At 33.4% G+C, this 11,538-nt stretch overlaps 1 protein-coding gene across 1 annotated transcript; it reads right to left on the reverse strand.

Moving 5' to 3' along the window:
* Positions 1 to 1,533: 1,533 nt before the first annotated feature.
* LOC110899139 (3-hydroxyisobutyryl-CoA hydrolase-like protein 2, mitochondrial) lies at positions 1,534 to 7,637 on the reverse strand. Its single transcript, XM_022146019.2, has 14 exons — positions 7,428 to 7,637; positions 7,259 to 7,339; positions 6,182 to 6,250; positions 6,039 to 6,102; positions 5,059 to 5,138; positions 4,853 to 4,936; positions 4,467 to 4,551; positions 4,167 to 4,252; positions 3,976 to 4,097; positions 3,794 to 3,854; positions 3,012 to 3,104; positions 2,800 to 2,901; positions 2,651 to 2,692; positions 1,534 to 1,889 (listed from the first exon to the last, which is right to left on the reverse strand). The coding sequence occupies exons 1-14, from the start codon at positions 7,554 to 7,556 to the stop codon at positions 1,770 to 1,772; spliced, it is 1,218 nt and encodes a 405-aa protein (XP_022001711.1). The 5' UTR covers positions 7,557 to 7,637; the 3' UTR covers positions 1,534 to 1,769.
* Between the last annotated feature and the right edge of the window lie 3,901 nt (positions 7,638 to 11,538).

Consider the following 11,538-nt stretch of genomic DNA (forward strand, 5'->3'; position numbering starts at 1 on the left):
CGAGAAGCCATGCTGTCTGTCAATGATCCAAATCCATGAGTCCCTATCGTTTGACAATATAACCATGTTAATCGCTTCTTTACATTACTGCCATTCCTTAAGCTTCGCATTCGACTCGGGTTGTTTAACCCAATTCCAAGTATAAACTCCACTACCTTGATCCAATTCAATTCTCTCTGAAACCCTGCAAGATATGTTTCCAAAACAAACAGATGTGGTCATCTTTCCACGAACGGAAGATTACCCATCCAGGGATCTAGCCAAAAACGAACATCCACCCCATTCCCCACTTTACCCATAATAACCCGATTAATTCCTTTCCCGTTTAATTTCAATTTGGATATTAGTTTCACAATGTTATTCCAGCATCCCGCATACCTATCGTTTAAAGGGAAGAAGCTTCTTTGATTGTTTTTACTATGACACGTTTCCACCACTCTCCTCCATAGACTTTGACTTTCGACCCTATATCTCCATCCCCACTTATAGAGAAGCGCCTCATTGACTTCTTTGAGTTTGTTTATTCCCATCACCCCCCCCCCCCTTTTCTTGAGCCATGTGACCCAATCCCAAGCCACCCAATTCATTTTGCTATTCTCACCATTACCCGCCCAAAGAAACTTTCTTATCTTAGCTTCAAGAGTATTAATTATACCAACCGGGGCTTTATATAAAGAAAAGTAATATAAAGGGAGACTCTCCAGAACAGAGTTTATCAAAGTAAGTCTCCCCTTATGGACAAAGTTTTAGCTTTCCAAACCGATAATCTTTTATCGAAAATTTCAACAATTGAAACCCAATTACTGATTCTATTCATGTTGGCTCCCACCGTGATACCCAAGTAGGTAAACAAATGTTATCAGTATTGCACCCAATCACATTAGCCATATCCATGACCTCACCGTTCTCCACCCCCAACCCATTTAAGTTCGATTTATGAAGGTTAATTTTAAGGCCCGAACAAAGATAAAAAAATATGAGACATCTAGCCACGTTATTCACGTTTCCCCTATCCCACTCCCCCAATAAGAGCATCGTTCGCATAAAACAGATGCAAGATCACTGAACCGTTATTGGGAGTTTGGATACCTTTTGAAAAACCTTCAAACCCTGCTTTGAAGAAAATGCTAGACATGGCTAATAAAGGAATCATGTTAAAGTTCACTAGTTTAACCTTATATAATTAAACATGGCATCACCCCCATCATTACTTTAATTGTACAATTAACCAGACCCCATTTTTCAGCTGGATAAAAAACATAAAACTTTATGCAAAGAACTTGTATTAGTATCTAGGATTGACTTCTTTTGTGTAATGCTAATAATCAACAAGGATCATTTTCTTTTCACGATTCTTAGTTAGCCTACCCAGGGGAACATGTTTGCTTACAACCGCTTTGCCTCGTATAGACTAGTGAGTTAAACGACGTTATTATATGACTTTTAAGTATTACCGGATATCTTTGATACGAATAATAAATTGCTCGTGTTTGTATTTCACAATTCAACCCAACACACAATTGGCAACCATAATAGAACCTAATTTCACTTGCATTTGATAAAAACTAAAAGTCTAAACATACATTGGCACTATCAATCATAGCTTTAACCAAATTACATGTCTATAGTGCTCAAAAAGCTATCGGATCCAAATTTATCAGTAGTAATGGTGACAATTATATTTTGCCAACAAAAAACTTGTTGAACTTTTTTATGGAAGGTGCACTGCAAAGGCAAAAGAAGAATGAACGGGACCTACGCCACGACGTTCACATGAAAGGTTCTCTTAGAGCGGTAGGTAAGTTGAGTTCGGGCTCGGAAATAGGAAGCGGCGCAAAATACAAGTCAACCATGTCTTTGGTTACTGCTTCCAAGCTTGGAGTATCCCACTGCCAAATACAAGAAAAGAACATAAACATTTTTACATTTTTCTTGAAACACCTCTGATCTCGTAGTCATATTCAAAAGTGGTAAAATGGGCGGATTGATAACGGGTCAAGTTACACATTCTAGTAGTTTGCCCTAAAAATACAATTTGGGTGACTTTCGAATTGTTTGATATGTTCCCCTTTACCTTATATATTTTAGAGTAAACTGTCAAAATGGTCCCCGAGGTTTGGTCACTTTTGCCACTTTAGTCCAAAACTCAAACATTCTGAATCTAGGTCCCTGTGGTTTCAATTTTGTTGCCATTTTCATCCAAAATCAAAATTTGGTCAGATTTTTCAGTTAAAATCCAGTTTTTTGTCTTTTTTCCTCCTTTTTAACGAAGGGCAAAATGGTCTTTTTAACGTTTTATTATAACAAATTAAAAAACTTTGACCATTTTGCCCTTCATTCAAAGAGAGAAAAAAGACAAAAAAACTGAATGTTAACTGAAAAATCTGAACAGATTTTGCTTTTGGATGAAAATGGCAACAAAATTGAAATCACAGGGACCCAGATTCAAAAGGTTTGAGTTTTGGACTAAAGTGGCAAAAGTGACCAAACCTCAGGGACCATTTTGGCAGTTTACTCTATATTTTACTTCACTTGTTTGACCCATTATACAGATCAAACATAACCTGAATTGACCCATTATCATAAGTAAATGGGTCGAAACTGCCACCACTACCAAGAAGCGTTAAAAAAAACGCAAAGGTGTTCGTACCTTTGGGGCAAAATCCTTATCAACTAGTCTTGCACGAATACCCTACGACAATGTATCAAAAAAAAGTTAATTAAATAAATAAAAATGCATTATGTAATACGTACAAGTGCTTTATTAAAAAAATGATATCTTGTAGGATCAGGTCCTACCTCACAAAAGTCTCCAGAAACTTGTTTGGAAATGCAATGCAACGATGTCCGATATTCACGGGCCAAACACTGATCAAGAGGTTGGAATCTACCTTCCCTTATCTGCATTTCACCACCTTAAATTGCATGGCTTGATTTGGAAATACATACACATATACATATATATATATATATATACGCGCACACATAAAACGTGAAAAAAATGCACTCACAGATTGCAAAGTGATCTTTAAGCTCAAAGGAGAGGCTTCCTTTAGTTTCTTTAGAGCAGTTGAACACAACTCATCATGTGATTCTCCTGCTTTCTGCCCAATAACGGCACAAGTTAAAACTACGCATTTGTAGTTAAAAACTATTTTAACAAATTAGCAGAACGGGTTATCGGTAGATAATATTAATGCCTAATCATAACCATGCAAGATAAAAATAAGGCAAATTGGAAAATAATAATCCCATCTTTATGAAATTGGCCGATAATAATCCCAAGTCAGTTATTAGCCAATAATAATCCGACCTCGTCCAATTTTTTTGTAAAATAGTCCGCCGTTAAAATAGCTTAACGGAGGTAAGTTTTTTTCCGAATTACAAACCGATGTTTTAGGGCTTTTGATCAGAACGAGGATACGAGTCGATTGATGTAAAACTTACCTCAAAATACTGCCCCCAACCCACGAAAACGGTGCTTCAATTCGGGTGTTTAACTTCCAATTAACAAAAAAATTCAAGCCATTTCGAACACAATTTCGAGGTAAGTTTTACATCAATCGACTCGTATCCTCGTTCTGATCAAAAGCCCTAAAACATCGGTTTGTAATTCGGAAAAAAACTTAAATCCGTTAAGCTTATTTTAACGGCGGTCTATTTTACAAAAAAATTGGACGAGGTCGGATTATCATTGGCTAATAACTGACTTGGGATTATTATCGGCCAATTTCAGAAAGATGGGATTATTATTTTCCAATTTGCCTAAAATAAAAAGGAGGTAGAAACTTACCAAAGCATCCACTATTTCCTCAACAGTGTCATGGCAAAAATATTTGTCTATTCTGTCAATCCTGAAACAAAATTTAAAAAAAAAAATGATGAGTTGACATGAAACATTTTGCGTGTTATCAAACTGCCCGACCTGCCCATTTTACCACCCGTAATGAGATGAAGAGTGACGTAAATAATTACTTGTGAAGAAGGCTGTTTTTATCTACATAAACAAGATCACCATATTGAGCAAGAGACTCTGATATGACAGAAGGGTCGTCCGTCATTAGTTGACCAAGGCGTTCTTCAATCCACGCAAGTTTCTGTAGAGATCAATATATAATCATGATGACATCATGGCTGCTAACAAAAAAAAATAACAGGGTACATACTGCATTTAGTGAAAAGTGTGTAGCAAGACCACATGCAACCAGTTCAGGACCATTTAGTCTTTCTCCGGTCAACGCCAAGAATTCACCTGCAATAACAATAACAGAGATGGAGACATAATAAATAGTCAGCCAAAATTCAACTGTTTTTATATTTTTATTTTACAAATAAAATAAAGTACGATATATGGAAAACAATTGAGTAAACTTTTAGTGGATGTTTTTATTTTATATATAATAACAAATGACAGATACTTATCGAATTTTCAAGGAATATCTTGAATAAAAATGAAATAAATTCACCTAAATAACCAGGAAGACGAGAAAGAAAAAACGAAGCCCCTGCATCTGGATGGAAGCCCATTTGAACTTCTGGAGTTGCAAAAACCTGCAATTCATGACGGGTCGTTAATTTAAACATATAAAAATAGCTAAATGACAAAAACATACATTTAATACAATTCTCCAGTAACGCCTGTGCATTGTGTTCAATTTAAAAAAAAAAAAAAAAACCAAAACTTGCAGCTTGAAAATTTTTATATGATTATAATAAAACAATGTTCACAATAGTACCAATTTGGAGACTTTAAAGTATATTATGAAAAAATGTTGTACGTTAACGAGTTTAAGGTTAAGTAAGCAGAAACAGTTCAATTTAATACTAACGAAAAATAAGATAGTGCACATACGGTCTTGTCAGTTGCAATGCGGAACATTCCAGGAACTGCAATGCCAGCGCCACCACCCATCGTAATACCATCCAATATAGTCAACTGTTAAATGGTCAATGGTCAATCAGCATACCTCACATGTGTAGTGTGAACTGTGAAGGCGTACGTTAATCTATATATAACAACTTTAAATGTTTTATAATAGAAGAAAGTTGGATACTCACATTTGGCTTCAAATATGTTCCTATAAGGTATATAAATTGATATAATGTCCTGAAAAATTCTTTGCATGCTGCATCATTCCCTGTACATATATTAAACAGCAAATTAATAATAATAAAAAAAACAATAGCTTTTTTTAGTCCTATTTAAGATACCATAAAACCGCACACTACTTAAACAAGAATGTTAAATCAGAAAGTTCGCACGTGTTTTTGAATTTGACGAGATTTGGTATTACTTCCGAGAAGGGATGAGCATTTGGTATCAAATACCGATCCCGTCCCGATACCATCCCGAAAATACCGTACCAATTTTTTCCAGTACCGGAAACGGTATCCACTTTTTGGCATTTTCGGTATCGGTATTTTCGGGATCGGTACCGGTAAAATACCGAATTTTACCTTCAAATACCGCTACCGTACCAATACCCTACCGTACCGACATATTTCGGTATCGGTATCAGTACCCACTTTTGGCGAAATTCGGGATCGGGACGGGATCGGGATTTGCTCATCTATATACACACATAGTATTATAGATGAGCAAATCCCGATCCCGTCCCGATACTGTCCCGATCCCGAAAATCCCGATCCCGTCCCGATACCGTCCCGATCCCGAAAATCCCGATCCCGAATTTCGCCAAAACTGGGTACCGATACCGAAATATGTCGGTACGGTACGGTATCGGTATGGTATAGGTACGGTAGCGGTATTTGAAGGTAAAATTCGGTATTTTACCGGTACCGTACCGAACTGGTACCGATCCCGAAAACACCGATACCGAAAATGCCAAAAAGTGGATACCGTTTCCGGTACCGAAAAAAAAAAGGTACAGTATTTTCGGGATCGGGATGGGATCGGTATTTGATACCAAATGCTCATCCCTACATAGTATCCACATACGATTGCTGTTTTATGTCCGCATATAAACACACATATAGAGATAAACACGTAATGAAAACAAGATAAAAAGAGCGCTCACCTTCCTGAAGCAAACGATAGATGGTTACCATATCCGCACCAGAACAAAATGCCCTACCATTACCCTTCAATAAATCCAAACAACATTTAGTTAGCAAGAAAACTTCTAAAGAAAACAAAACTCTTCAGATAACCATGAAATACCTTCATTGTTACAAATCCAATCTGTGAGTTATCCTCCCATGACTCGTATAGTCTTTGTAACCTACCCGCCTACGTATGACATTTCAAAAACATCATTCACATATTACTCAGTTTGCAAAATTATGTCATACAAGAACGCATATGTGATTTCAAGGGTCCTGCTATAGAAATAAGGAGTGACATCATCAGGGCCGTATGACAGGTCGAAAATGGTCATACGTGCCGTATGACCGTCAGTGGTCATGTCAAGCACTTTTGTGTCAATGCACCACACACACGGGTCATATGACTGAGCGAAAAAGGTCACACGGGCCGTGTGACTTTGCCAATGGTCACAACGGTCATGTGGTGTCAGTTAAAAATACATCATACAAGTCTTTCGCCTTCATACGACCCATATGACCATTTCTCCTTGACATACAACCCATATGACCATTTTTGCCATCTCAAACGGGCCGTATGACTTTGTCAGTGGTTACATCAGTCATTTACTGTCAATCAAATACATCATACGGGTCTTATAGTTTTGCTCTCATATGACCAATTTCAATATGACCATTTTCGTCTTCTCATATGGCCCGCATGAAACAGGTGTCTGGACATCATTGTTGTTTGTTTCGACAATTGTTGATAATGGCGAATAGCGACAAATAACGATAAGATACTTATATGCTACATAGCAAATAGCGATACACTAGAAAAAAAAAATAATTATATGTATATTATATCAAAATACCCTGGTATATATGCTATTTCACATGTATATTTAACAAAAACCTAAATCCAGCTATTTTATAGCTATATTAAATTGCTATTTATATTTAAAAAACAAAAAAATAAAATACGTCGTTGCTATTATCGCTATCTATCGCTACAACCCTAATAGCAAGCCTAGACCTATACGCTACGTAGCGCGCTATAGCGATCGCTACGCTCGCTATTGACAACTATGGTTTCGACTGACCCGATTCCAAATCGGATCTCTTTTAAAACCCAACAATTTGCACTCTCCTACACCCATTATCAACACTTTCCAAAAAAAAGATTAAAAGAAAAGCAGAAAAGATTAAAACAAACCATAGAAGTAGTAACAGCATTGAGTTTAGCTGGTCTATTAAGTATAGCAGCTCTAGAAAAAGCTCTTCCTTCCACTAAAACCTATTTCATCACACAAAGTCAACTTACAAAGCATAATAATATATAAAAACATAAAAGGGTAATTTAATAAACCAATGAAGAAAGATACCTCTTGTTGAAAATGGGGATTTTGAAAGTGAGTATCTTGTTGAGTTTGAGCAGCAACAGTGGTGTAACAATGGTGGGATTGCCTCTGCAACGTACGCCTGATGAGTGATGGTGATATTAATCGCTGCATCTTTCTAAAACCCTCTTTTTTTTTTCTCTTGCTACTGCGCAGGTTTTTCCTGTTTCTGCTGGTTCTTGATTCCTTGAAATGAAACCTTGATCAATCGGCCAGAATACCCATTTCAAGATTTGGACTTTTTAGGCTTTGATCTGGCCCAGCTATCTTTTTTGTTGATCTAGCCCATCTATCTTTTTGGGCCAGAAAAGTGATACATTGTTTTTACATTTTAAATATGTTGCCCAACTGCAAACAAACAAAATGTTCGGCGAACCGTTTGTGAACTATTTGGCGGGAAGTTCGTTTGTGTTCGTTCGTTTATTACACAAACAAATACGAACAAAAAAATTCGTTCGTTTAGTTAAATGAACAGACACGAACAGAGGTCATGTTCGTTCACTTATGTTCGTGAACGTTCGATAACGTGTTTGTTTGTGTTCGATTGTTCATTAGTGTTTTTAGCTTTTATATTTTATTTAAATACTTAAAAATTCCGAAATTAAATATTTGATAATTGTCAATGTATTATATATTTTGTTAACGAACGCTTGTTTGTTTCCATTTTTGTTCATGAAAATTAGTTTGTGCTCATTTGTGTTTATTAACGTTCGTTTTGGTTCCTTGCTTAAAATTAACAAACAAACACAAACGAACACATACAAGTTTATTTCCTTAACAAACGAACAGGAACACAAAATCTCGTTCGGTAAATGTTCATGAACAGTTCATAAACACATGTATTTCTTAACAAACGAACACGAACAAGGTCTTGTTCATGTTCGTTCGATTTGTTTGTAGCCCTATATGTAACTATGTGTCTATGACTATGTTAAACTTGAGAATGTTTTTAAAAGAAAAAAAATATGTTTCTATTTCTTTTTATAGGAATAGTTTTAAAATTCAATGATAAGAGAGTATGATATTATATTATATGAGTAACTTTAAAATTTCGTATTTAAAGAAGCTACACTTATAACACAAATAGTTTTCACTTATTAAAAAAACTAGTATGGTGCCCGCGCAATGCGGCGAGGTTGACACTTTGGATTACGGCACTCGTTTCTGGTAGTTTTCTTATTCGTATAATATTTATGGTAATATTATTGGGTTGGATATATTTCATTAGTGTTACACATATGTAAAGTTTTGTTTTTTTTTATAAAAAGTAATAATCAAAAGACAAAACAATTTGTTTTTTATAAAAGTTAATAATCAAAAGACAAAAAATAAAAGATATGTTGTTATAATTGTAAAGTATGTTTATTTTACTGGTTAAATTATAAAGTATAATTTTATTCTTTAAAGTTCATAAATTTTTTTAAATATCCACATAGTACTCATCCAATAAACTTTAAGTTTGAAATTTTCGTTTTTATAAAAATAAAAAATAGTATTTGACTCGCAAGTACGTTTTCGAGCTTTAACTTAAATTGTTAAATTTCGGTTTTTAACAGATATAAAAAATTATATTTTTATAAAATTTCAATAACTGTTTTTATAAAAAAAAAATAGGATGTTAAGAGTTTATATATTTATTTACTTTATATCATACTAAGTTCATATTTTTAGTTTCTAACTAATCTTATCTATATGAATCTACTTTTAACTTATAATCCCTAAAAATATGGAACACAATCTACTATGTATCTAGTCAAGTTAGTAAAGAATTCTTTTGAAACTAACTAATATTATCTAGAACAATATAGTTGAACTTATAATTCCTAAAAATTTGCAACATTATTTAGTATTTATCTAGTAAAAATGGTAAATTTCTGGAGTATTTTATTTATATTACTTGTTACAAAAAAATGTTTATAAAAGAATTTTTTTTTATAAAAACAAAATGTTTTGTTTATAAATAAAGTAAAAAATTGTTTTACACATGTTAAGTTTCGTTTTTTTTAAAGATGATAATCAAATGACAAAAAATTAAAGATAAGTTGTTATAATTGTAAAGTAAGTTTATTTTGTTGGTTAAATGTTAAAGTTTATAATTTTATTCTTTAAAGTTCATAACTTTTTTTTAAATATCCACATGGTACTCATCCAATAAACTTTAAGTTTAAAATTCTTGGTTTTAAAAAAATAGAAAATAGTAGTTGACTCGTAAGTACGTTTTACACCTTTACCTTTAATTGTTAAATTTCGTTTATATATATATAAAATTATATTTTTATAAAATTATATTTCTTTATTATTTTTGAATTAAGAAATACAAATTATTAGATTAATATCCAAGAATAACTGCAATATTTTATAATTTCAGCTTAACTATATCTAATTGCAATATTTATTTATTGCAACTTTAGGATATTAACTTATATAAGTTTAGTTGACTTGTAAACTTAGGATACTAACTTTATTTTGAATTTTATTAATATGGTCAATAACTGCATTATATTAACACCAAAAATAAAACTTTATTCATACGTCTAGATCAAACATAACAGCTGAAAATGAACATAAAAACACTTGATAGATTTCATATTAGACTGCATGAAATCTGTTCCGCTTTTGAATTAACACTCGAGGTATTTTTAATCGGGTTTTCTGGTTTGTGCTTGAATCGACAGTAACTTCTAATTCCTCTTCTTTGTCATTGTCCCCAGAATCGTCTAAATTAATAAACTCAGTCCATTCCCATTCAGAGAGTCTCTTGGATCTCTTCCTTTGAGTCTCAAACTTTCGATCCTTAAAAAGAACAAAAATTGAATACAAAAGTTAAAAAAAATTAAATAAACCTTAAAATTACCTCTTCGCTAAATTCACATTAAAGATTAGCCTTGTATGGACTAAACATTGTACCATAAGAAATAATATCAACAATTTTCACCATCATCCTGCAATAAAACACACATATAATAACATAACGAACATGTTAATATGAAAGATATACGCAAAAATAATACTTAAAAGCCAGCAAAATCAATACCTTAGAAGCTTGTTCGACAAATAGGTTGTTTAAATTGGCATGTTCATCATGAAACTGAATCTGAAAAATCAAATAAGTTAACATTCACATAAAAGTAAATAAAAGAAAACAATTATTCACTGCTGCATTGATAGAGCCCATATTTGTAGATTAGGCGCGTTAGATCACAAGAATTAATTACTTGTACATTAAAGCATTATCGACTTGTACCTTTTAATCTGTGCGTCGATATTGAACAAGACAACTACCGAAACGTTGACAAAAATGTGTAGGTTGCCATGCTATCTTTGGATTTTTTTAAACAATATAGTTTATAAGATATGTCAAGAATACGTAAAAAATATAAGTTTGTTGTGGATGAGTGAATTGTAACTAATTATCTATAATTTTGTTAAAAACTTAGGGATTTAAGTGTAATAAGTTTAGGGGCTAAAAAATAAATAGTGTTTAAAAAACTAAACTATCCTCATTTTAGGGGTCTTTCTATAATATAGTATAGATAGAGTAAACTGCTAGCGAAATAGGCCACTTTAGTCTAAATTATTTTTTTTGTACGATTTTCGTACCAGGCATTTTTAAGACATGTCAGTTTCTTCCAAAGTTTTAACCATCGTTAAAAATACATTTAAATGAGGGGTAAACTGGTCATTTCATTTATATTATTTATTTTTCATTTTTTCATCGAGTAAGCTACTATTTTCGTCCCTAGGGTTTGGTGAAATATGTCACTTTAGTCCAAATTTTTTCATGCGACTTTCATATCTGACTTTTTCAAAATATATACAATGGTGGTTGGCGATGCAGAAAGCTGGTGGCATGGTGTTTGTAGTCATCGTGGTGGTGGCCGGAGGGTTGTGATGCGATGGCTGGAGGGTTGGGGTGTTGAGAGAGAGACAGGGAGGGAGAAGAGTGACAGTCTATGTATATATTAGATTTATTAGTATTTTATTTTATGCATTTAAATTAAAGGGTTTTTGAATTAGGATAAAAGGAAAAATTAAAAACTATTTAAAGTGACAAAAATACCCCTTAGTTAAGGTTGGTTTTTTTTACAGAGTTAGA

The sequence above is a fragment of the Helianthus annuus genome, chromosome 13 (genome assembly GCF_002127325.2).
Source record: "Helianthus annuus cultivar XRQ/B chromosome 13, HanXRQr2.0-SUNRISE, whole genome shotgun sequence".
NCBI classification, from domain to species: domain Eukaryota; kingdom Viridiplantae; phylum Streptophyta; class Magnoliopsida; order Asterales; family Asteraceae; genus Helianthus; species Helianthus annuus.

Bases quoted from the DNA above. Each gene is read 5' to 3' on its own strand.
- LOC110899139 (XM_022146019.2), bottom strand. From the start codon at position 7,556: ATGCAGCGATTAATATCACCATCACTCATCAGGCGTACGTTGCAGAGG. The intron at 3,855-3,975 runs GTAATTATTTAC...ATTTTGTTTCAG, and splicing joins AAAAACAGCCTTCTTCACAA to GATTGACAGAATAGACAAAT. The intron at 2,902-3,011 runs GTGAGTGCATTT...GGTGAAATGCAG, and splicing joins TAAAGATCACTTTGCAATCT to ATAAGGGAAGGTAGATTCCA.